The 26440-nt window shown below is 37.1% G+C and overlaps 3 protein-coding genes across 4 annotated transcripts; all 3 read left to right on the forward strand.

Annotated features, from left to right (window-relative positions):
- The first annotated feature begins 22 nt into the window (after positions 1–22).
- LOC106908576 (myeloid cell surface antigen CD33-like) lies at positions 23–7205 on the forward strand. Its single transcript, XM_088001569.1, has 4 exons — positions 23–168; positions 1747–1814; positions 2613–2990; positions 6765–7205. The coding sequence occupies exons 2-4, from the start codon at positions 1751–1753 to the stop codon at positions 7070–7072; spliced, it is 750 nt and encodes a 249-aa protein (XP_087857695.1). The 5' UTR covers positions 23–168; positions 1747–1750; the 3' UTR covers positions 7073–7205.
- An 82-nt stretch (positions 7206–7287) lies between these two features.
- Positions 7288–14197, forward strand: LOC148153345 (uncharacterized). Its single transcript, XM_088001631.1, has 7 exons — positions 7288–7393; positions 9406–9459; positions 10193–10391; positions 10544–10809; positions 10898–10976; positions 13250–13289; positions 13368–14197. The coding sequence occupies exons 1-7, from the start codon at positions 7288–7290 to the stop codon at positions 13587–13589; spliced, it is 966 nt and encodes a 321-aa protein (XP_087857757.1). The 3' UTR covers positions 13590–14197.
- A 1245-nt stretch (positions 14198–15442) lies between these two features.
- LOC106908571 (myeloid cell surface antigen CD33-like) lies at positions 15443–19981 on the forward strand. Of its 2 annotated transcripts, none has more exons than XM_088001568.1 (4): positions 15443–16034; positions 16209–16286; positions 16448–16822; positions 19674–19981. In XM_088001568.1, the coding sequence occupies exons 2-4, from the start codon at positions 16214–16216 to the stop codon at positions 19979–19981; spliced, it is 756 nt and encodes a 251-aa protein (XP_087857694.1). In that variant the 5' UTR covers positions 15443–16034; positions 16209–16213. The 2 variants fall into 2 exon arrangements, with proteins under 2 accessions (XP_087857694.1, XP_087857693.1); XM_088001567.1 differs by lacking the exon at positions 19674–19981 and adding an exon at positions 18022–18438 and having other exon boundaries at positions 15445–16034.
- Positions 19982–26440: the final 6459 nt, after the last annotated feature.

Below are 26440 nucleotides of genomic sequence, written 5' to 3' on the forward strand. Positions count from 1 at the left end.
TTAACATCCTCTTTCACAACAAGAGGAAGGATAAATAACGCACCTTTAAACTCCTACGTGACATTGACTTTCAAACACAGAAGTTGCTTGGTGGTTGTTTTGCTCTCTAAGTGAAATTTCTATGAAACCAGATTAATACTTTTCTAGTTTTATCTGCACATTATTCAGGTAAGAAATATTTTTAAATGAAATTGCTTTTGACAATAGATTTTTCCTAAACCAGTAATTTTCTTTGCTATAAAAACTGTTAATGTTTTTATTTGAAAAATTGTTTTAAATTTTACATTCATTTTTTTTTATTATCAAAAAGCTCTGCTGCAGTTCTTCATGAGCTCTGTGTCACGTAGTGTAAGTTTCAAGATGAACCGAAGTGAATGTTTACTGATAAAAAAAGGAAACCTGCTTATCTCCTTGGGAAATCCTGGGAAAGTGAAAAAGAAATTAAAACAAAAATTAGACATATTGTAGTACTTGTATGCATCTGCTTATCTCTGCATTATTTCCCATACCGACTAGGCTGATCTGAGTTTAAGTGCGTTACTGTTCATTTACTTTGTTAACAGAATTCTGCATGCAGCGGTTGTGTGTTCAGGGGGGAATGTTTTTGTTTTAGTTCTGGATGCTCGCTGACTCCGGTGTGGATGTGTAAAGTTTGTCTGCATCGGCGGATAAACTATCGAGTTGTTCTCCTGTTCGGTTATCTTCATTAAAAGAAGATCAACATTATTCCCTCCTGGAGTGGTTGTTATCCCGCACCTTTACTATCCATCCGTGGCCACCGTTAACAATATCATAGGGAAGCCTACAGAGAAACCAGTTTATTTTCATAAATTAAAATTGAGGAGAATAAACTAAACACTGTGAATATCTCTTTTTGGTTCTCTTGTTATTCTCCATTCAGGCAGAGGAGGATAAACCAAACAGATACACAGGGAAACTAAAGCCTCAGGGAAGATAATAGTTACTAATCTAAGAGAACCAGGGCTGAACTGTCACCAAAAAAACTTCTCTGACAACTTTGCTCATGGCAGCAAAATGTAATTATATAATATGTGAAGGTACGTGACATACCAGAGGATATTTACAGTATGAATGTTGTCTTGTTTCAAGAGGTAAAAGAAAGCACAGCAGCCGACTTGGAGGAGAGTCTGATCCAGTGGTTGAAGTTTGTGTGACAAATTTAGTTTGACACATTTTTTCTGTGTCTACTTTGACGCATTTTAGTCTTTGTTCTCACAGTTTTTCTGGATGCGCTCCACCATGTATCCCCTCCGATCTGCTGAAATGACAAAATTTATAACCTCGGAGGAGAAAAGAGGGGCGGGTCAAAGAGTACTGAGAGATTTCACTGGATTAACCAAATGTCTTTCAAGAAAATCAATCAATTGTGGTTGATAAAAATTTATTAACATCATTTTTAGGTCAAATTATGACATTTTTTTGGGCCAGTGTTTGTGAATCGGTCCAACAGACATTGCCCGGGATGCTGGACGGTCTCTCCATCCGTAAAGTAAACAGGCCGTCTATCTATGGGAAAGATAGATGAATAAATTAACTAACATAGATTAATTACATTGGCAACATCTAAGGAAACAAACAACAAAGAAGTGATCCATAGGAACCCAAGTCATACTTAAAGTCCAAATGCATACATATCATGACATGCTAAGCAAACTGATAAATTAATTTTTACATGCAGTTTGTTTAAAGCACTGAAACTCAGCAGCTGTTTTCATCTTTTTACAGTCCGATGGCGGCTCTGTCTGAGAACATGCTGGCAGTCAGCATGTTACTGAGTGTGGTCTTTCTTCCAGGTGAGATGTTTGTTCTCTTCCTTTCATTTGGAGACATTACATGAGTCATTACTCTGAAATATTTCATCTTGATATTGTTTAGAGGCTCAAGCTTGTAGTGGACATCAGGAAGAAAGGTGTCAGCTACTTACCCTAAATAGAGGCTGTATGGATGTGATGTAGAAGACCTGAAAGAGTTTTTACTTTGTAGTTCTCAGAAGAAGCAACATCCCCGAGAGACTGCTGCTGACTTTTATCTTTGCATTATCTTAACTTACCGTCTCTGTCTGGTTTTCCAGCTGCATAGTAACAAAATAAAAAAAGCTCCACAGGTGCCTTAAGGTCGCCCAGCAGATCATCGGCTATAATCTGCCAGGAAATTATAACTGAATACTTCTTGCTGATTCAGGAACATCATGAAAATTCTCCAATAACATGAATTACTTGAATGCCTCCCTTTGGGCAGATGTTTCAGATCTGTTAAGACTAAAACCAAATAGACTGAGAAACAGTTTTTACCCATGAGCCATCGTCAGGCTGAATTCTCTTAAGTGGTCGCTTTGACATTGTCTATTACTTATGTCTATTTTAGTTTTCAATTAACGTTTTTATCAAGGGATATATAAGTAAATATTTATCATCTTTTTTTAAGTGAGACATTGTTTTTATCTTGATAATCGCATCCAAATTTGATTTCACAATGTTTTGTTACAGTGACAATAAAAATTCTATTCTATTCTATTTCAATCTAGTCTAACAAAGATTATCTGCAGGAAGATTTTGCTCCACATCATGTTCATTATTTGTCTGTCTTCACAGGTGTTTTGGCTGCTTGTCCCAATCCAGTCCTTATTGCTAACACACCTGGGCAGATGGAAGCACTGAGTGGATCTTGTTTGCAAATCCCATGTAGCTACAGTGCAACACATTACACATTTGGCAAAAGTAACGTTTATTACGGAATTTGGCTGAAAACTTACTCAAATGTTAATACCCATCCAAGCGCTGCTATTTTCAGCAGCAGTGGGTCAGTTAACATTTATTCACTGAAAATGATTGGAAAGCCGAGTGAGCAAAACTGCACCACTGTGTTTCCTGATTTAATCACCAGTTATACAGACAATTACTACCTCCGCATTGAGAATGGGGAATACAAGGCAACAGATATTTGTCATCCTCTTCATATAACAGTAAAAGGTAAGAAACTTTTTGCTTGTTTACAGTATGATACTGATATACAAAGTTAATAAGAATTATTCATATCCATGACATATTTAGATTGTTTTCCTTCAATCAACAAGGTATAGTGTTGATGTGAAATGAAATGGTTCTGTCATGCTGGATTTTAGTTTATTGACCCACATGCAAGTTCACACATAAAACCAGAGGATACTGTTCAGTGAAAGTTTAATGGAGGTTCTTTCCAAAATAAAATCAGATTGTGCTCCAGAGAACGGGTAGTCAGGTCAGCTCGGGATCTGTTCGGAGAAGGGAGATATTAGTAGGGTCCGGAGTTGAGAGATCTTGATAGGTTTTGAGGGATAAGCTTACTGTCTCTCGGATGGTGGCTGCGCGGAGGGGAAAGGCTAGGATCCGGGAGCGTACTGAAGATCAATGATGGAGTGGGAAGGAGAGCGGCAGGCGGAGATGTACAGTCTTGGCAAGAAGCCATCTCCAAAGTCCGGACTTGGTTCCTGGCTTGATTCCAACAGCTCGTCGAGTTCTGAGGGAAGACAAAATAGTACTTGAAGTCTCTTAAAACATCCATAACATAATCTTTGGTTAGACTATGACAAACAAGTGGGACCATCAAGTGATGAGTGATTGGTCTACTGCTTTTTAAAATCCACCAGCCAATGGGGTATATGCCACAGACTTCGGTTTTAGCGCTTCCGCATTTTTTTTTTGCCACATAGGATGGTTCCGGTGCACAGGCAATAGTATGTTAACAGTGGCTCCTCAGTCACTGCAGGACTATTAATGATGCTTATAGAATTATTCAGACATCCTGAAATGCTCCAACAACAACAAAGGATTTAAAAGCTGGGTGTGTCAAACTTCACAATAACTTCGAAGGTAAGTTAATAAATCGTTTGTATTCACCATAATGCCTCATATGTCTGACATAGCTAACAGGGACAAGCTTACAAAGATGCTATGTAAACGTTAAGTGTTTTGATTATCTGTGCAGTGTGCAATCCACATATATATGCTATACACTATAGATATAGATATATAAACATATATAAATCTGTCTATATTGTGCCCAAGCTATCAGTCGGAGCTTCCGAAAGTAGCATGTAATTAGGAAAATAGTTAAAGGGCGATTACACTTAATTTTTCACTATCTTAAGCTTTTTTAATGTGTTGTAGTTTAAAAACTTTACCTAGACATGTCAAACTTAACTAGATTATTCTGTACTAATAGAATAAATAAAACATTTGTGAAACCTTCCAATTGATTTGTGAAATTTGTAAAATGTCAATAATAGATTCCAGAACGCTGTTTTGCATCTGGAAAACATTAGATCTGAATTATCAAATTGGCATTATTTCTTATTTTAACTTGACGTTTTCTTTCTCTCTTTTTTTTTGTATTTTTATTATAGCTGGAGTTGGACAGTTCTGTTTGGTGGCTTCCTGGAGGGAGAGATTGGCTGAGCTAATGCTGCCGTCAACTTTTCTCCTGCTATTAACTTTTTTGCTTCTCTTTGTATAGAAAATATTTCTATCAGTTGCTCTTTTTCCATTTTGTATACAGTATTTGCTCTTTTTTATTTTAATTTTTTACCTTAATGCTTACCTGGTCAGTTGATGTGGCAATGAACATTCTCTTGATTACTGACAAAATGTCAGAACCACATGGACTGAGCTAGTCTGAATCTTTATTTTTCATTAAAACGACTTCTTGTAATTTTAAGACATTGTTATAAAATTGCATCTTTATTCTGCTGTAACAATGACTGCATTCTTGCAATTAAAAACATTTGTATTCTGACCGTAGTGCTCCCTTATACAACTCACAGAAATGATAATTGAAATAAAGGCACTTTTAAAAATATTGTCTGTAATTTTATTATTATTTGAATTGAGTACAGGAGGAATCAATTAAAATCAAATCTGGTGTGAAAATAAATCTTGCAAGTCATGTCATCCAGCCTTATTCAGTATATTAAATTATATGACTAACTACATATTACCTAATATTCAAATTTCTTTGCTGGTATTACCTAAAAGTGTTGCATTTTAATATCTCACTTGAATTCCTGAACTACATGCAAATACTTGATATAATGTAAACACTGAAAAAAGGAGAAAAAGAGGTTTGTGAAATGTAAAGTATTACAAATTAGATTAAATTTTATTGTAGGTACAAACAGGATAGCAAATGAAATGCATGTTAAAATCTGAATACTCTTGAAAGTGTAAGAGTTTATAAAAGTCCAGGCAAACCTAAATTTACCATTTTAAAAGCAAAAAGCAGCGGAAGGATGTAACTTCATAACCTCATTTTCTAAGCAGAATCTCAGAGAAAAAAAGAGAGAAATTACGTCTCTGTAACACAAGAACAGATTAAAGCAGCCAAGTGGAAAAATTTACTCTAACGTGGATTATAATTATGAAACAGCAAATGTAGATCTCATATGTTTGGGATTCGGGAAATAAGTGGTTTCTACCATTTGTACCACTTGTTCTGTGGATTTTTCATGTGGATTGGTGCCACTTAAACGGCTGTAAAACGAAGGTTTTGGATCTTAATCTGACTGACTACTTGTGTGGTTTGGATGGGGCTGAAGCGATGCTGCTCTCGGCTGCTTAAATTACCGTGCTCGGTATTGCTCCTTCATCTTAAATGTATTTTATATAATTGTCATATAAACAAAAACTAAGGAGTTGCTTAAAAATAATTTCATACTCCGTATAACAGTCAATACAATAGGTATTGACTTACCTATTGTAAGTCAATACCTATTGTATTGACTTACCTATTGTTAGCGTTATCTCAGCGATACCAGAATATTCTGCCTCTGTTCTCTGCTGAGAACAGAGGCAGAATCACTGAATCACTGCCTCTGTTCTCAGCCTGTTCCCGTAGCAGTGGATTTCCTCCTGCATTATTTTCCTCCAACAAATTATTCCAGTGAACGAAGCGCGTACAGCTCCCTTTTAACCTCCGTCTTCCCATTTCTGACACTGGATCTTCAATATCTACAAGCTTTGAAACAGCAGGCAGCTACAAACCGGGTGTTAGCTGTAGTGGCTAAGTTTTGGTTACGGTCCGCTGTTGCCTTGATATCAACAGAAAAATTAAAAAAACTAAGCACTGGATGGTACCAGTTAATTACTGGACACTTTTGCACACAACAAAACTCAGTTGTTGTACCAGTAGCTCGTAGATATTTTAAGTTTTGCGTCTTGTTCATGGTACAGACATTGCAGCTTTCGGTAAAAACCATAGACATAATATAAGGAAATCATTACTGATATAAATTTGTTATAAAATAATTACTGATTTCACTTTAAAAATTAGGTAACTTTATGTTATTAAAGGTAAAGTTTGAACAGTAATGATTTCTTGGTTAATGTCAAGTTGTCATAACAAAGACATTTTGAATAATGTCATTAAAAGTGTAATAATTTACTGAATGACACTTTATGACAACAGTCATAAATATTCATGAAGGCTTGTTCATGTTCATGACATGTGATATGTTATGTTTATGACGGTGTCACGACAGTCTTATTCACCCCCTTCAAATAAAGTGTTACCAAAAATTGTCTGATGGACAGACAGAACAATATATGTTGCCAATAACTTTAAAAATATTCTAACATTTGTCCTTGATACAAGACCTAGGTATTGTTGTGGATTTAAAACAATAAAAACAAATGGAAAAATTAAAGAAATAAAACTTGGACATGGAAATGAGAAATCCATTTTTAACTTGTTTGTTTAATGTGAAACCCCAGATTCTCCTTGGAGTCCCAGCATTAATGTTCCCTCTGACCTGAAGGAGCATCAGTCTGTCACTGTAACCTGCTCAGCTTTCACTCCCTGTCCACACTCACCTCCTGAACTCACCTGGAATCTCCAACAAGACTCTCTCAATCAAACAGAGAAAAACACAGATGGAACCTTTACAACTAAAATCCAGGAGAACATCACTCTGTCAGACACACATGATGGATACAACATCACATGTTCTGCCAGATATCCTGTGATTGGAGGAAACAAGACAGCAGAGACAGAAGTGACTCTCAATGTTTCATGTAAGTGATCCTGTCAGCAGGTCATGGTTCAGCTGTTTGTGATCAATAAAGTTCATGTGTCTCATTTTCCTCAGATGCTCCTAGAAACACCTCAGCATCCATCAGTCCATCAGGTTTGGTGTCAGCAGGTAGCTGGGTGGAGCTGAGCTGCTCCAGCAGAGCCAAACCTCCACCCAGATTCACCTGGTTCAGGATCAGCAAAAATGGAGTCATTAATGTGTCTATGGGTCCAGCTTACTTCAACGCCACTGAGGGAGGAGAGTATTACTGTGTGGCTTCAAACGATTTGGGTAATGAAACGTCATCCAGTGTTTGTGCTGGAATCAAAGGTAATGGTTTTCTGCTTCTTGTTTCAGATTCTTTCAAAGCATATGTTTCCTTAAAACTGCATTTGGTAACTTTTACTAAAAAAATATATGTTTTTAATATTTCTTAAACTATCACTTTGTATTGGCAGTAAGAGACAGATAATCTGTCAAAATCTGAAAGAAATAATCTGACAAAATAAATAAAGTCAAGCTCCTCTACCTCCTCCCTGTGGTCCTACTACTATCTACTGAAATGCAACCCAGTGAGAAACAACCAATGAGAGACAGGAGGAAGGTGATATCACTGATGACCATGTTTATTGACAGCTATTTTGCTCCAACTGTTTGTGTTTGTGGAGAAACAATGTACCACTAGAGGAAAACAGAAATTCTTGTGCAATAGCAGAGACAATTACAGCATTTTGATTCAGAGAAAGATACAATCATGAGATACATATGAAAGGAGAAAATTGAAAAAAAATATGGCACAGTAAGGATACATTTTTAAATACCATGTGGTCATAAAACATACCGTTCTCCAGTCCAGAAGATTGTTAACTGAGTTGGTTAACTCAAACAGATACACATGTGCATGTCTCTTTGTGCATTGGAAGACAAACTACTGACAAAGAGTTACAGGAAAAAAACTGCAACAGTAAAGTTATACAGATACCAGCATGTATGTAAACACTTATTGAGTTTGATGGTTGTAAAGTCTAACAGCAGCTGGGAGGAAGGATCTATGATAAATCTCCTTACTGCACCTAGGATGCTTCAGTCTGTCACTCAAGCAGCTCTTCAGTTCAGCAGCAGCTTCTTGCCGGTAGTGGGAGACATTGACCATCAGTGATGTTCTTTTAGCCAGAGTCCTTTTGTCTCCAACTACCTGCACTCTGTGTCATCATTCTTACTAGCCTGCACATTCACAGCTAGCTCCACTGTTGAGGAGGAGCTGTAGCGTAGCAGAGAGTAAGGGGAAGGGTGTGAGCAGTGCTTACATGAGCTTGATTGACTGAGCTTTAAAGATGAAGTAGGGAGTTCTGAGAAAACCTAGCCTGAAATGTTGAACAAGGAAACCACACATCTAACTCTCCCTTGTTCTCTGCTGCACTACATTCCTCCCTTCACAGCTTTTGCATCACATTACAGCCTGTCATCAAAGTAAGAAAGTTTTCCTGGATCATTTGGCTGTTCCTCTGTCATTAACACAGCTACATCACACCAGTAATATTTACCTTGATCCACAGTAAGCTTTGTGTGGAGGAAGGTTGTGACCACCATTTACCCAAGCCTGACTGACTACAGAGACCTTCCTGACTCTGATTGGTTGTTTCTCACTGGGAGTGATGCATTTCTGCAGAGGACAGTAGGACAACAGAGAATGCAGAGGAGCTTAATTGTTTTCAGACCATCTCCCTCATTTTATACTGCCAGGACATGGTGACAGTTTTAGCAAATATGTGAAATATATGTTATAACCGTCACTTACTGCAGCTTTAAGATCATGTAGATTACTTTTTATGAAATAAAGCAACACAGAATAACATGATCTGAGTTAGTTATTTTGAAGCTCAATGCTACAAGTAAAGTTATGGTTGGACCAAAATATTCCTTATATTTGTTTTTGTGTAAAACTTATATTTGTATGTGAATTGCCAGATTCTCCTTGGAGTCCCAGCATTAATGTTCCCTCTGACCTGAAGGAGCATCAGTCTGTCACTGTAACCTGCTCAGCTTTCACTCCCTGTCCACACTCACCTCCTGAACTCACCTGGAATCTCCAACAAGACTCTCTCAATCAAACAGAGAAAAACACAGATGGAACCTTTACAACTAAAATCCAGGAGACCGTCACTCTGTCAGACACACATGATGGATACAACATCAGATGTTCTGCCAGATATCCTGTGAATGGAGGAAACAAGACAGCAGAGACAGAAGTGACTCTCAGTGTTTCATGTAAGTGATCCTGTCAGCAGGTCATGGTTCAGCTGTTTGTGATCAATAAAGTTCATGTGTCTCATTTTCCTCAGATGCTCCTAGAAACACCTCAGCATCCATCAGTCCATCAGGTTTGGTGTCAGCAGGTAGCTGGGTGGAGCTGAGCTGCTCCAGCAGAGCCAAACCTCCACCCAGATTCACCTGGTTCAGGAACAGCAAAGATGGAGCCATTAATGTGTCTGTGGAGCAGGTTTATGGATTCAATGTTACTGAGGGAGGAGAGTTTTACTGTGTGGCTACAAATGATCTGGGTAGTGAAACATCATCCAGGCTCTGTATTGGAATGAAAGGTAATTATTTTCTACTTCATGTTTCAAACGTGTGGTTAATGCAGTGGTTCCCAAAGTTGACTAATGTGACAAATAAAAAAAGAAATATTTTTGAAATAACACTGACAACAAAGAATACACGTCTACAGCATAGAATGAGAAAAAAAATAATAAATAAGTTACACAAAAGTGATTTACTGTAAAGATGGTTTGTAGTTTGCTTTGTTGCAACCTGAAGTTTGAAATAAACTTTAGTGGAGTTTGAAAACAAAATATGTGTATAGGTTTATGCCTGGTTCAACAATGGGTGTGCCCAGTTGATTTTTTTTTAGGGTTGTGGGCTAGGGGGTTTTATTGTAATCCATAGGGGGGCCCAGAAGAAAATCTTTGGGAACCACTGGTTTAATGTGAGGTGCTGAATGGAAAGAGACAGATTAATATAGCCAGAGTTTCTTTTGACCTACAAGCAAATCCATAACATATAGATCTGCTTTCACCAATATATTACTTTGCATGTTTTTTTGAAATGTGTTTTAATGTTAATCACCAGATTCTCCTCAGAGTCCCAGCATTAATGTTCCCTCTGACCTGAAGGAGCATCAGTCTGTCACTGTAACCTGCTCAGCTTTCACTCCCTGTCCACACTCACCTCCTCAACTCACCTGGAATCTCCAACAAGACTCTCTCAGACAAACAGAGAAAAACACAGATGGAACCTTTACAACTAAAATCCAGGAGAACATCACTCTGTCAGACACACATGATGGATACAACATCAGCTGTTCTGCCAGATATCCTGTGATTGGAGGAACCAAGACAGCAGAGACAGAAGTGACTCTCAGTGTTTCATGTAAGTGATCCTGTCAGCAGGTCATGGTTCAGCTGTTTGTGATCAATAAAGTTCATGTGTCTCATTTTCCTCAGATGCTCCTAGAAACACCTCAGCATCCATCAGTCCATCAGGTTTGGTGTCAGCAGGTAGCTGGGTGGAGCTGAGCTGCTCCAGCAGAGCCAAACCTCCACCCAGATTCACCTGGTTCAGGAACAACAAAACATTCTCTGAAGAAAAATCCAGCATCACAGTCACAGAGGGAGGACAGTATTTCTGTTTGGCTACAAATGATCTGGGTAGCAAAATATCATCAGTTATACTAGTTATTACGAAAGGTAATTGTTTTCTGCTTCACAGCCTACTTTGAGAAATAGCTGCCTGTAATTGTTTGTAATAGATTTGTCTCTGTTTTCTTTATGCAAGGTGAAAATCTTTTGGTGCCCGTCACACTGGGGATCATTGTGGTCATCTGCTTTCTTGTGTTTCTGGTTGTGTCTATTTGGTGAGTTTCACATTCAAAAATCTTGAGATGAGACTCTAAAGTTTTATATAGATTCTATTATCTAGTATTAGACCAGTTAAGACATTGGTTTTAAAGTATTACATCAAAATTGAGTTATAGAAGAAGCTTTCGACGAGGATGTATTTTGTTCATTTTACATTCGTTGTTTTCTAACAGCAGGAAATGTTACATCTGTAAACCAGTAAATTATGTCAGTAAATTAATACCAAGCTCAAAATGGCAGACTTAAGTTTTGCAGATGTTGTTGTAGATATTTATTCAGATTGTTGATAGAATTTAATCACTCTCGGTGACAGATTGTTGGTTTATTTATTTGATGTTGGTTTGATTTATTTAATGTTCAATTTTTTTTGTAGACTTCTTTACGTCATTTCATTTGCTCGAGGAAATGCAAGTTTGGATAATCATCTCCTTTGGTTTAGGATTTTTAATCTTGCTTTTTATATTTTACCCAGTTTCTATGATGCATAGCTATGGCAACAAGATAATGTTTTCACAACTGGTAGCAGCTATTAGCATCTCAACAGTTCAAATTATACCTGACATACAGACTCAATTCCCAGAGTTGTAAATGGAGGCTTTGTGGATGTAGAGCAGAATCAAAAAGCAGAGAGGAGGGAGTTTGAGCCAACTATTTCATCGATAATGAGAAAGGGTTCCATCTGGATATAGAGACTCCTACGTCTCTGTCTGATCATGCAGCCAGAAGGAGGTTTAAAAAGAATACAACATGTGGGTACAGTGTAGCTTACCACTACCAGTGTGTGAATATGTGAACAACTGAAGTTACTGTGAATCTGCAACTGCATAGATCCTACCTGATCCTAAGGCAGTAGTTGCTGACTACCATATTACCTAAAACATGGTTGCACAAGTCTAGTCTCCAGGAGTTGCCATCCTACCACCAAATCCAATTTTCTTGCCCATAGGCAACACATATCTGACTTTTTCCCGACAGCATGAATAGCCCACTTCCAATCTTTCCAGCCCCTTTAAAACCAGATTTGTGCCACTTCTGTATGTGGTACTATGGGATACATATAGTGTATAATTTATTTATAGTAACATGTAGTTTTGAAAGAAACTGTTATCAGAACGGACATGCAACATTCATCCAAATTTTACATCATTGCTGTGATGTAAATTATTCTGCAGTAGATGTAATAATTCCAGACATAAACAGTAACTGGACATTATAATTATGAAATTATGAAATAAGTCTGGGTCACTGAAGCACATCACATGACAACTCCACCGCTCTCCTGGCTCCGACTACACATCCAAACAAGCTTATCGACAGAAATTGCAGTTCTGCAAAAGACCATTGCTGTTAGTTGTTCTTCCTTTTTATTGACTTCCTCTGTGTTATGATTTTGTGACAATACTGTTGACTCCCAGTAATGTCACAGAGATCGCTTCATATATAGCTACATCCATTATTACTCATCATTATTACTTCTCTAAACAGTGTGTTGCTGTGTGACATCTATGTTCTTCTTCCATGTAAGTGGGTCATTTTGGGATCTTAAACGATTCACACAGAAGTCTGATTGTATCATTCAGTGAGTCGTATCAAGGACCATAAAATAAATGGATTTCAGAAAAAAAAAATGGAATTAAGCATCAAGACCTGCTATATTAAGGTAGCTTAAAATGTGCAGGATGGTAGCTCTCGAGGTCCAGCATTGGGCATCATAGAACTAAAACAAAGACTCAGAAGTTTTCTGGAGCCTCCTTTAGGTGAACACAATAAAACACGGAGAATGGGGATTAATAGGGAACTTGACCTGCAAGTGTCAGTGCTTTGGTTCCACTCACACCTTGTACCACTCCCTAAGCCACTGTGGAATATTCTTTTACCACTGGTATTGTCACTGCTTAAGCAGCTATCTCTAAGACATACTGCTGCAATGCATTCTGGGAACCTGTTTGGGATGAACAGCATTGAAGTCCTTTATATCTCTTGCTAAGAAACACGGTAGTAGAACTGACACCGTCGGCCCAATTGGTCCTCACATTGGGCTGTAGCAATACTGCAAGTACGGGGAATGTCCACTGACTCTCCATTGTTTTATTAAAATGACATTGCTTGAATTTCCAACAATATTTCAAGCTAACCAGATATAAATGGGATTGAATTATGTTAATTATCTATTACAAATGTTTTTTGCATATTAGTCTTGACTCTCTCTGTTTGTGCTGTCACCTGATACACAGCACCATTATTCTGACAGCTTTCTAATGTCTTGCAGGTTTTTTAAGACCAAACGTTCAGCGCCACAAGAGACTCAGGTGGGGGAACGTTCATCCTTTGTGGAGAGCATTAAAGTGAGATTTTATTTGTTACTTGCTCTTTTTTTTTCCCTGTAGAGTCGAGTGGGTTTTCAGAATCCGACTTTTGAGAAAAAGGAAGAACTGCATTATGGGGAAATCAGAATCATCAGGAAGACACCTAAAGCAGCAGTGATTCCACTGCATGACAATGAACAGCAGGAGACGGTTTACGCAGAGGTCAAAGTGTCAAAACCAGGAAACGTCTCCACACAGGCTGCTGACAGTCCAGAGAAATACACTGAAGAGAAGAAAATGTAATGTTTATCGTGAGATAAGAATTTTTTTTTCTTTTGCTTTGTGTCATGAATCAATTCACTTTAGACGAAAAGAGGATTTGTTTCTTTCAACCTGCAGGTCCTCAAGTTTTTATGGTCTGTACTCCATTTTCTCCAACGATTTTAACATTCAACTATTTTCTCAGATCAGAAACAGATCTTGTTTTGAAAAAAATAAATCAAGGCTATTTGGGAAAGATTTTTGAATACATAACATCCCTCACTGACTCTCATTCATAAAGGACAAATTTGTTTTTGAAAACTTTGAAAATGTTTAGTGAACTGAGCTTCCTCTACATTATTTTTCTTCCAGATAAAAGTAAAGATCGCTTGATCCTTGGATCACTAAAATCAATGTTCAATTCCAGGATTACCGTGTCAGCAGTTTGCAGTCAAACTACTTTCGACTACGTTTCTTTTATAGTCAGAATTAAATCAAATCCTTTGTACATAGTTTTCATCTGTTTATACAAATGAAATGTTTCGGATTTATTTGATTATATATTTGATCTGTTTGTCATATTGTTTTTTTTAAGATATCTGTTGTAAAATTGTGCTTCATGAATAAAAAATAAATGCAACTAAAACAAACTCTTTGCCTTTGGCTTCTTCTGGTGTAGTAATTTCATTAAGTCCGGATAACCTCTATTAAAGTACCAAAAGTGTCATGTAATAAATCTTCAGAAGCAGGTGGAATAACTGCAAATTAAAAATTGTGTTTTTCATTTCATTGACTGAATAATAAGAATATAACTACCTCATGAAAACTAGAAAAGCTGGTTTGTCAATTGGAATGCTCTGACTGGAGTGAAAACGCTAAATAGATCATTTAAATATGATGAAAAGAAGAAAATTGATTGTAAAATGGACTGCATGCTGAACTGAGGGAAGCCAAGATGGGAGCTTTGTGTGTTTATGTTGGAAGATGGGCTATTGAATTCTGGATAGTTTGTGGATAAGGAAGAGAAGAGTAGTCCAGAAAAACATACAGGTTCCTAAATTACTCACATGCAAAGGATAATTATGGGTTAACTCTTACTGTCACTTGAAATGGAAAATAGCAGAGATTCGCTTAGCCACCTTAAAAGTAGTCAGTGTCAAAATTAGTTCTCAGTTTTATGACAGCATAAGAACTGTTTCAATCCAAACGGGGGGACTGTGGTATTCCACCTTCCAAAGCTGTCACATTTTCTTCAAACTTCAAAAAATATACTTTAATCCAGATTCTTACTTTTTTTTTAGGCATGTCTCGTTTAGTCACTTTTGATGTCAGGCCTGCAACACTAAAGAAAATGAAGATACAGGGTGAAGGATGGGGTACAAATAAATTAAAATGATATGAATCTTATTCTAAAATGGTGTCATCATCAGATGACCTGCATCATCTCTATTCCTGAAATTTAAAGTTATTTACTTAGACTCCGGGAGTCATTCCTAACTTCAAAATCCACAAATGCTGATTTGTAAATAGAAAGTTTGCATATGGATGAAACACCAAATGTGAACATATTTACAACTTTAGGGAGGTGATTGAGCAATTACTTAAATCAGCTTATATTGTACATGTATGGTGTTTTTCTTCAAAGGTTTTCTGAGGACCTGGAATCAAAACGTACTTAACTGATTATGTGGGGACATAAATGATCAGTCTAAAGTAGATTTTGTGAGATAGATAAGAAAAAGAGAACAAACTGCAAATGTTATTTTTTGCAGTTAGAAATAATATTAAAGAATTTATATATGGAGGAACCTTTCAAACCGAAAGCCCAACATGTAGAGCACAGGTTGATATTGTCACGAAAAGTAGCTACACGGATGACTGCACTTCATCTTCTCCCTTTGTCCTCTTTGGGAAGTTAGCACTTCCACACTCAGATTGAACCACCCACAGGCAAAGCTTGGAAACTAAATGATGCTGCAGTTTTCATGTTAGACTTTGGTTTTTCCAGAATTCAGTGACTCTTTTGTAGTTATTACCTTTTCAGTAATAATCACATCTGGACTGCAAGAAGCTCACCTTATCAGGATGACAACATGTCGCAACAAATGAGTAAAACTGTCATTTCCTCAAACATGTAATGTTCTCTAAAACGTCCCAGAACTCTTTGCTTCACATCATGTTGAGAAACAAAAGTTTGTTTTTTTTGTTTTTTTTTTTCATTTTTGCCAAAGCCTTTATTCTCGCCTCGCTAGTGTTGGTGGTGTCTTCTTCTATCACTGTGTTGCAGTGCTGCTGTACCTGCTTCTTTTGTTCAGTTCTGCCTGAATAGCTCAAATCAGCTCTAGTTCCTCATGAATGTATCATCCTTCCCCCCTTTCATTGTAAGTTTGATACCAAACATTACACCTCTGGCAAAATAGTTTCTGCTTCATTCGTTGGATTGTCAACTAGAATACTGGATCACTGCTGCTCCAGCTGTTACTCAGGGTAAGAGCCTTCTCTCTTTTTAGAGAGGATTTCACGTCCTGCTTTGTACTTGTTTGACTATCTAAATCAGTCAAACAAACCTGTTTGACTGATTTGACTATATAAATTTGGTGACTTTATATAGTCAGACAGAGTTACGTATATAAATTGTGTTGAAATGTGTGACCTGTCTAGAAACAATGGACGTCTATCAGAGTCTGACTGAGAACCTGCTGACAGTCAACATGTTACTGAGTGTCTTCTTTCTTCCAGGTGAGATGTTTGTTCAGTTTTTTTCTTGTCTGAAATATTTGATTTTTATTTGAAGCCTTCACGTGTAACATGATGCAGCTGAACTGTAATTTATCAATCATGAACTGTCTCTTCACGGTGTTTTGCTCCACATCATTTTCATCATGTGTCTGTCTTTACAGGTTTGGCTGGTTGTCCCAGTACTTTCATGTTTGTCAACGTGCCTCGTCAGATTGAAGCTCTGAGTGGATCTTGTCTGCAAATCCCATGTAGTTTCAATGTAACTCATTCCACCTATAACAACACTAATCTGATCCTTGGAATTTGGTTTAAACATACCACAAACTTCGACTCCAACCCAAACTCTCTTATTTTCAAAAGCGACGGATCAGTTAACAAATATTCACTGAACATGATTGGAAACCTGAATGAGGAAAACTGCACCACTGTGTTTCCTGATTTAAACACCAGTTATACTGACACATACTACCTCCGCATTGAGAAGGGGGCATTCAGAGCAAGCGCTGATTGTGATCCTCTTCACATAACAGTAAAAGGTAAGAAAAATTTTTTTTAATGTTCTATGATACTGATGTACAATGTTATTCAGAATTATTTATTCCCTGATTGAAAATACTTTTCTTTAACCAAGAAATTTGTCTCAAATGGGAAAGGAAATTACATCTCTCAAAAGATAAAAAAAAAAAGAAAACATTAAAGGACTCCTCTGAAAGGACTATCAATTTTGCAAAAAGTATACATTATTTTATTTTATTTACATTCTGTTTAAAAATGATCCAATAACTATTAATTAATAATTAATTATAATTGTTTAAAATGACATATTTTTATTGGCTTTACACAAACCCTAGTTATGATTACTGATATTCTTTTTTCATGTTTCCAATTGTATTTCAACAAAATGTCTTCGTTTGAGAAATCTGCACCCTGCTGCTCCCTCAGCAGATCGTTTCTCAGATTCAAGTCAAGACCCTTTCAGAGCTGCTCTAAAGTACTAACAATACTTCCAGTACATTAAAGGGGTGGCACAGTAAAAGTATTTTCCAGACACATAGTGCCATTTCATGTTAATATTTTACTTTCAATTGCTATAAAATGCTGTACTGATTAAAAATATAATTTAAAACTATCTTCACAATTTGACGATTGGAATTGTCCCTCTATCTCTACACCCATAACATAATATGGAGCTAAAACAGATCAATTTTGCATAATTTAAGAGATTACTTAAAACTTATAATTACCAGGGTACAAATCAATCTGAGTAAAACTCATTCAAACAGAATGCTTGAACTTTTATTAAAATGTGAACAAAAACTTTGGTTTCTATTTTCCTTCGCATATGTATAAATCAAAAACTAACTTGTACAGCATCTTAGTACAACCCTTTTCAGACATAAAGATATGTTGTTGTTGATTAAAAGAACATTTTAATATTTGTACTTGATACATCATCTAGAAATTATTGTGCAATCAGCATGAATAGAAAAATAATAGAAATAACACATTTTTCAGAATTATGACCCATGTTGGCGATAAAATATTTTTTTCAGATATTTTTTCTGGTCTTCAGGAGCAAAGATGTAACACTGAACACTGCAAAAGACTGCTTAAATGTTCCCTATGTTTAGAACAAGTAAAACATATCTGAAAATAATTGACAGATGTTGAGAGTTTGTTGAATATTTTTATATGTTTCACTGTATTTACTGTCTAATAAATGTGAAATCACCAGATTCTCCTTGGAGTCCCAGCATTAATGTTCCCTCTGACCTGAAGGAGCATCAGTCTGTCACTGTAACCTGCTCAGCTTTCACTCCCTGTCCACACTCACCTCCTCAACTCACCTGGAATCTCCAACCAGACTCTCTCAATCAAACAGAGAAAAACACAGATGGAACCTTTACAACTAAAATCCAGGAGAACATCACTCTATCAGACACACATGATGGATACAACATCAGCTGTTCTGCCAGATATCCTGTGATTGGAGGAAACAAGACAGCAGAGACAGAAGTGACTCTCAGTGTTTCATGTAAGTGATCCTGTCAGCAGGTCATGGTTCAGCTGTTTGTGATCAATAAAGTTCATGTGTCTCATTTTCCTCAGATGCTCCTAGAAACACCTCAGCATCCATCAGTCCATCAGGTTTGGTGTCAGCAAGTAGCTGGGTGGAGCTGAGCTGCTCCAGCAGAGCCAAACCTCCACCCAGATTCACCTGGTTCAGGATCAGCAAACATGGAGCCGTTAATGTATCTGTGGAGAAAGTTTATGGATTAAATGCTACTAAGGGAGGAGAGTTTTACTGTGTGGCTACAAATCATCTGGGTAATGATTCATCATCAAGGATCTGTGTCACTACTGAAGGTAACGGTTAGCTTCTTTATCTTTTGTTCCTTTCTTATTCTTTTGAAACACATTTGTGTTTTATGACCATGTAAGAAACTCTCTTGAAACAAACACCCAACAATCCATTCAGAGTTTGTTGCAGTTTAGATTAATATACTTAGAGCTGACATAGGTGACGTGCCATGAGAAAATCTGGAACATATTGCCAGTACAAAAATGGAGAAAAAGAAAATAAAAACTACCAATTTCTGAGCACATAGGGATTTTTAATTTTTCGTTAAAGTAGTTAAAGTCATTAAGAAATCACTCCATGCATTCAAAGGGACTTTCAGAGGCTATGGGGGAACTCTCCACTCATGTTTCTAGGAACATCTGAAGAAAATGAGACACACATGAACTTTATTAACATACCCAGCTGTGTTTGACTATTCACATGCTTTTGGTTTTAGTTTTGGTCATTAAGCTGGATGTCTGAAAGAAATACATGGCTAATTAACAAAGCCGCCACATTTTAAGAAGACAGAGACAGCAGAGAGGACTCAAATTTGACTGCACCCGTGCAGTCTACAGATCTTGATAAAATCCTTGTACAAGTTGCCAGATCTGAGGATTCTGATGCATCAGCACCAGCTGTGCTCCAGGAGGAGATTGTAAGCCTGTCTTACACCTGCAAAAAATAAAAAATAAATTAAAAACGTTATCGCAGTTATCTGGTTTGGGCCAAATCAGAGTAAAATGATCAACCTTGGTAACAGGCCATTGGAAAAACAGAAACAAAACTTTAACTAGACGGTTGATCCCAAATTAAGCCCAACATTATTGAAGCTTTTTCTGCTTCCTACATCACCCTTTGATTAAGTATGGTAACTTCTTTTATTTTTTATCGTTTGTTTAACATCTTCCAGCTTTATTTTATCGCTTGTTGTAAAAGAAAAAAAAAAATCTGGCTATTTTTTTTTTTACCGCCACCCCTCAATCAATTTTCCTGATTATTTCATATGATGTTTTGACTTTGTCTTGTCTGATGTGAAACTCCAGATTCTCCTTGGAGTCCCAGCATTAATGTTCCCTCTGACCTGAAGGAGCATCAGTCTGTCACTGTAACCTGCTCAGCTTTCACTCCCTGTCCACACTCACCTCCTCAACTCACCTGGAATCTCCAACAAGACTCTCTCAGACAAACAGAGAAAAACACAGATGGAACCTTTACCTCTAAAATCCAGGAGAACATCACTCTGTCAGACACACATGATGGATACAACATCAGATGTTCTTCCAGATATCCCGTGATTGGAGGAAACAAGACAGCAGAGACAGAAGTGACTCTCAGTGTTTCATGTAAGTGATCCTGTCAGCAGGTCATGGTTCAGCTGTTTCTGATCAGTAAAGTTCATGTGTGCCTCATTATTCCCAGATGCTCCTAAACACACCTCAGCATCCATCAGACCATCAGTAGGTAGCAGGGTGGAGCTGAGCTGCTCCAGCAGAGCCAAACCTCCTGTCAACGGCTTCACCTGGTTTAAGAACAGTTCAGAAGGAGCCATTAAGTTATCTGTGGGCCAGGTTCATAGTTTCAGTGCCATTGAGGGAGGTGAATATTATTGTATGGCCATGAATGATCTGGGAAATCAAACATCTCCAGTGATCCATATTTCTGTCATTGGTAAGTTGGTAACTGTATTGTATCTTCTGTTCTCCAACATATAAATGATCTCTCTAAACTCAGAACATTTTGTTTGTTTCATGAAGGTTTGCCGATTAACCCTCTTTACTGGGGAATCATTCCAGCAGGATGTATAGTGTTCATCTGTCTGTTTGCTGGTTTTTGGTGAGTATCAGAAATTCCATTAGTGAGAAGCTAAATCCAGGTTACCCTACACAGGTATAGTTCTTCACAATGCAGTGGGATTTTGCACCAACCAAGAGATATGAAGGCTGAAAGAAGATCTTTTCCATTTGTTCCATGAAGGGTGCTTGAAACTGCAAACCAAATCTAATTTTTGAGATCGTTACACGCCCTCTCCAGTAATTACATAATTTACACTTAAACATAATTTTTAAACTTTTGTAGGTAAGAATTAACGGTATAAAAATACTTTGGGGAGTCTAAACATGAGGAAACAAAGAAGACCCTTTCAAACTGGAAGTCTTTATTTTGTTTTTCCGAGTAAATGTGTTGTTCGTGTTGCTTTACTGCCGTTGTGAATAGCGCTGTGTGTACAGGGATCGCAGTGTTCCGCCATTTCAGGACAGAGTGCATTATTTTCTGCCGTAACACCCTTTTTATTGACTTATTATTCGGAATTACAGATTAACCAACAGTGAATCCAACCCTGAATTATGTTTCAGAGCTGGTTGAGTGTCTCCAATATTTTGGATAATTATTTCTAATTCAGAGAATAAGCCATGACATTGGTCTCAGATTACAGTGGTGGTACACATGTACAGCATATGTAGTGTCTGTCTGCAATCATGCAGTGGATTATTTATTTTATTTTTTTTAACTTGTCCAAAACATGTAGGGTAGGCGAGTTTATCTGGAGATCAACTTGTATATTGTACTGTTGTATCAAAGCCATAGAAAAATGACTTGTAAACTTATTTCCTACGTCATTGAAATAATAGCCAGTTATTCAATGACAGGAACAGGGCATTGAGGCAAGAAGAAGATGTTGCATATCAGAGTTCTCGTTACTGAAATGTCGGCACTTAAACCACAGTGGATCTTTGCTGGCAGCCCCTTCTCAAGATAATGTGCTGCTCTTGATTTGTATTTACATTTTGTGGTCGAGTCAGTGTTACTGAAACAGTTTTACCTGTCTATGAGACACTGCATGATTCTGGTTGAAAAAGTCCTTGACTTCATATCTGAATTTTAACATTTTTATTTTATGCCCCTGCTTTGCAATATTCTTTCATTTGCTTTTATATCCTGTAAAGTCATTTTGATTGTCTTGAGTATGTAAGATGCTATACAAATAATCTTCCATCTATGTCTGCCAGGTACTTTAACTCCAAATACCGAGCTCCCAAATTGACTCAGGTGAGTTAATGCAACAGTTGTGTCTACAAAACCGCAATTAGTTTTTACTTGTACATTTTATTCATTTATTTTTTTTTTTACCACTTCCTTATAAACATTGTTTGTTTTTCAGAGTCAAATCAGCGATGTCCAAATGCCAGCCACTAAACCAGAGGAACAGCTGCATTATGGAGAAATAACGTTTAGCAGAAAGACGCCTGAAACTTCCTCCAGATTGGCGCAGCACAACGAACAGACTGTGTATGCTGAGGTGAAATTGTCACAGCGAGAAAGCAGCTCTAAGCAGACTCCTGGGAACCCCGAGGATGTTTGCTGCGAAGAAAAAAAAGAATAACCTCTGTTGTGTGACGGCAGACATCTAAAGTTTTGTCTGTGTAAGGGGAAAGGCTATGATAAAGATGGAGAGTCTGCACTCCAATGCGCGTGCTTCTGTCAGTTATTAGGGATGAATGCAATCGATTTAAGGTTTTTCTATGATATTTTGTGATGTTTATTAGAATAACGACAAAAGCAATGAGAAAAAGATTTAATTTCAATCTCCTTTGGCGAAGGACTCTGGCTGTGAGTGAATGTCCCCGCAGATCCATTTATCCATTTAAGTTGGAGTCGATAACAGCGTTCCAATTATCATAGTCAAAGAGATGAGGATTTCAACATGGCTTCCAAGAAAAAGTTGTTCATCGCTTAAAGATGAACATACGTAGGGAAACACAACTTTTAATTTGTTCAGTTTATAGTTAACTGGTGCTACATGTAATAATGTGGCGCTCTTCCATCACAGATGCTTCTGCTGATGCCTGGAGCGGCCATGTTGATTTGTGAATTTACAGTTACAAGTTGCATCCCTCTGTCTCAGTGTGAAGTCCGACTTCGGGGGTCATTCAAGTTGATTTTTCCAACCGGGAAGTCAGAACGTCCGAGTTCCAACTGCAAATGGAGCGCACCAAATTCCTCAGCTTTAACATTTGTGGAAAAATAGAACAGTTTTTAGACTGTAAGCCACGGATCATAAAAATTTCAGAACCAGATCATTGCTGGTACTCCCTAATATGTAAAACATGCAGACTATTAGAGTTTGTACTTTCATTTTGTTTTCTTACTTTATTTTTTTTTTCACTTGGACCGTAACAGTATAACAAAATGTATTATGTGAATGATAGATTGTAGGTGAGTTGGCGTGTCAGGCGATGGCTAGACTTCCCATTTCTGCAGTGACTAGTGATTATTCACAATTTGGAGTCAAATTGTGCTACTGTAAAAGACAATGCATTAGTTCTCTGCAATATAAATAAGCTATTATGTGGACAATGTTGCTAATACTTTTTGTTGTACCAGGAAGGGTTGCCTTCCCTTTTCTGAGGTTCAGTGAAAGGCAGATGATTTTAAAACTCAGTAAAAGCACAAATAAGGAAGTAAAGTTGTTGGGGGTTTTTTCTGTGAAGCTCAGAAAATGATTGTTTTCTATACAGTCACCTGCTGCCAGTAAAATAATGAGCACATTTTTCAGGAATTGAAATGTATAAATAAATAGACCCCACATGTTTCAGCAAATTTCCTCTTCATCACAGAAGTGACGATGCTTGTAAAATAACATGCTTAATAACATGCTCTAGCATTTACTGGGCAAATATGCCAATGTGTGTTTTTTAATCAAAGCTGGTGGGAAAATATGACTTCTGTAATCTTTAAAAAAATGTTTGCCTTATAAGTAAGCTGTGAGAATTATTCTTCAATTGTTCTTTTTAACTTTTCCTTGACTTACGGGACATGTTAAATGCTTATTTGATCAAATAAATACTCTGCACTTTACAGTTCGTTAAAGAAATATGCAAGCATCTGTCAGAATTAAGTGATTATTATTGCTTCTCTGCAAATTCTGACCAATAAAAAAGTAGCGAATATACTTTCTTGTAACATCTTTTCTTTCTGTCTTGTTGATACACATTTATCACACCTGGCACTTTTCTCCACCCTTTCCAAACTGGTTAGACCACCGGCCCCTAAGCATTTAATCATCCTGCAGAAAAGTGGGACTATTTCTGTGAACATAATTGCTGGTCCTTAAAATTTGTCCTTAAAGTTGATGTGTTAGAAGGAAGAATAACAGAAAAGCATACGACTCTCAGCAGGCTTGACATGGAATGCATTGCGACGGTTTGACATGTGAGTCAGATTATCTTCAAAACTGGAGGATTTTTGTTGTTGTTGTTTTGTTTTGGTGTTTCTGGCCAGAATGTATCAAAAATGTGTCCAAAAGAAACTGGGGGACACAGAAATGGGCAGCCAAGACTCATGGAGAACAAATCAAATGCTACTTATTGTTTTTAGCCTGTTCCTACAAATGATCTCCTGTAGCTGTAGTTCCAGAGTTCATCATGTGTGATAACAGAGGCAGTTTTGGTCTTGTTTACTTTGGTTTCTGCTTATTTGCATTTAGTATGTTTATCGTAGATCAACAGAGGCAACAGTGTACATACAGAGTGAGTGTGTGCACTTACACTTAGCTGCCCAGCAACACGCTTCACGCCACATTAAACACTCATGTCTTCAGGTAATATAGACGTGAAGCAGTGTTGAAAAGGAGTTGAGTTTGATTTACATCTTTTTGTCTAAGCATTTGGAGAGGAAGACATACAGACACGCCAAGCTGCAGTTTATGGAGGTTTGTGCGCACAAGTCTTCTTTTTTTTTTTTTTGGAGATGCTTGTGAATCTCATTGATTAAAGTTAGATGATTATAACATTCAGCAGCCTCTCAGTAAAACAAAAAAAGATGTTTTTATGGAGTGCTGAGATGAGGGGAGGAAATCTATATCCTCCCCTCCCCTCATGAGGGGAGGAAATCTATATCACCCTCAACATTTATTGGAACTCACAGTAAAGATGTGCTATAAAGTCTTAAAGGGGCGGGAGTATTATGTATTTCCCAGGCACACGGTGCCATTTTATTGCATAATCAAGTAGCTGTGTTGTTAGAAAAAGCTGCACATATCAAAAATGACGAAATACAAATTTGTGTACCGCAGGCATTTCTGACGCCATTAAAATGGCCTTTGTCTCTTTAAGAGTCTCCCAATGTTTCCAATACTCCCTCTTTAATAATTCATTACAGCAATCCTTCTCCAAGAGTTGAGTGACCTCCGCATGGTTCCCACGGGAGACTCAAGGATTCCTCAAACCTGCATGAAAACGTCGAAGCCACACTCCAGGTACGTTTTTGACAAAAAGAAATAACAGTACAACTTGATGTAAAGCACAAACAAAGTAAATTTTGTATGATCCTTTTAAAATAAATGGAGACACATTGACCACTAGATGTGGCCACTGCTAGAGTTTTCTTTCAACATGTTTGTGGTTTTCCCTCTTTTTTATCAACCTTTCCAGCCACCTCCTGTGTTTGGTGAATTTTCATCTAGTTTCGTTTTTCTTTTTCTTTTTCTTTGCTTCATCATCATAAATCATAAATTTATTGTACATATTGTATGTAAAATAGGTGTAAGTGGTAACTATCTTATTATTTACATATCCTGATTTTTGAAGATCAACACACATCAGCCTTATTTCAGTGACATGCATCATTTTTGGAGTGGCTAAAAGAAAAAGGCCATTATCTTTTATATGTGATATTTATGTATTCACTTATATTTATTTTATGGGAATTGAGACATCACTGAATAAAATATGTTGTTATTTAGATGGGATTGTATTGCCTGTGAGTATAAGTGAATGTACTTAGGCAAAAGGTTATTTATTTCTAAAATTGCTAGATTTACTCCAGAAAGTGTATTTGGGCTGCAGTTCATCTTATGGACTTATTTACATTAATTTAACTTAATTATTTTGCTTTTCCTATGACAACTTACTTTTTTGCGTTCATTTAACTCAAAACTTACAAATCTTTAACCTAAAGGAACTTTTCACTTTGACTTTATTTAAAACAATTCAGTTCAATGCCAGTTTCGTATCCTGTCTGACCAACTCATTTTGTTATGATCGTCCAACTCAATTCACTAAGTCCTTCCAACTCAATTTGATAAGTTTTATTAACTTAATTCATGAGGGGGTTTAACATGACAAATTTAAGTCACTCTTACTCAAATCATTTATTTTCTTCTAATAAACATTTAAAATCTCTTTGACTTAATTCTACAGAAAGTCAACTCAAACTTTTAAGTAGTTCCAAACTAAATGTTAATACTCTTTTTACAGTGTCCTCTACATACACAAATCTTTTCCTTAAATGACCTTTTTACTTTGACTTTACTTGAAATAATTAAGTTCAATACCATATTTGTGTCCCTCGTCTGACACCATGACTCAAGCTAACCAGGGTCAGAATCCCTGGTAAGTGACCGTGGCTCTGTGGGTGGAGTCGTCGTCTTGTGATTGGAAGGCTGTAGGTTCCATTCCAGCTTCCTCCTGCCACATGTCAATGTGCCCCTGGGCAATTAACCCCAAGTTGCCTCCCAATCTGGGCATTAAGTGAATGTGACTCCAGTGTAAAGTGCTTTCAGTGGTCAAAATGACTGGAAAAGTGCTATATAAGTGTATTTACCATTTTTGAAGTAAACTAAATGATTTGAGTAAGACTGCCTTAAATCTGTTATCTTAAGCATACTTAATAAATTTGTTAAAAATAAATTAAATTGAGTTGGATGATTATAATATATTGAATTGGTTAAACTTAATAAATTCAGTTGGATAAACTTAACTGAATTGCTCGTTACCTACAGAAGACGCTATTCAATTATGTTGGTTCAACA

This window comes from Poecilia mexicana, unplaced genomic scaffold, assembly GCF_051168715.1.
Source record: "Poecilia mexicana isolate PSO_F unplaced genomic scaffold, ASM5116871v1 scaffold_20, whole genome shotgun sequence".
Taxonomy (NCBI): Eukaryota; Metazoa; Chordata; class Actinopteri; order Cyprinodontiformes; family Poeciliidae; genus Poecilia; species Poecilia mexicana.

Coding starts and splice junctions, on each gene's coding strand:
- LOC148153345 (XM_088001631.1), top strand. CDS start 7,288: ATGGGTCCAGCTTACTTCAACGCCACTGAGGGAGGAGAGTATTACTGT. Junction 10,392..10,543: donor ATCCAGGAGAACATCACTCT/GTCAGACACACA, acceptor TGATCAATAAAG/TTCATGTGTCTCATTTTCCT. Junction 10,810..10,897: donor TATACTAGTTATTACGAAAG/GTAATTGTTTTC, acceptor TCTTTATGCAAG/GTGAAAATCTTTTGGTGCCC.
- LOC106908576 (XM_088001569.1), top strand. CDS start 1,751: ATGGCGGCTCTGTCTGAGAACATGCTGGCAGTCAGCATGTTACTGAGT. Junction 1,815..2,612: donor GAGTGTGGTCTTTCTTCCAG/GTGAGATGTTTG, acceptor CTGTCTTCACAG/GTGTTTTGGCTGCTTGTCCC. Junction 2,991..6,764: donor TCTTCATATAACAGTAAAAG/GTAAGAAACTTT, acceptor GTGAAACCCCAG/ATTCTCCTTGGAGTCCCAGC.
- LOC106908571 (XM_088001568.1), top strand. CDS start 16,214: ATGGACGTCTATCAGAGTCTGACTGAGAACCTGCTGACAGTCAACATG. Junction 16,287..16,447: donor GAGTGTCTTCTTTCTTCCAG/GTGAGATGTTTG, acceptor CTGTCTTTACAG/GTTTGGCTGGTTGTCCCAGT. Junction 16,823..19,673: donor TCTTCACATAACAGTAAAAG/GTAAGAAAAATT, acceptor GTGAAACTCCAG/ATTCTCCTTGGAGTCCCAGC.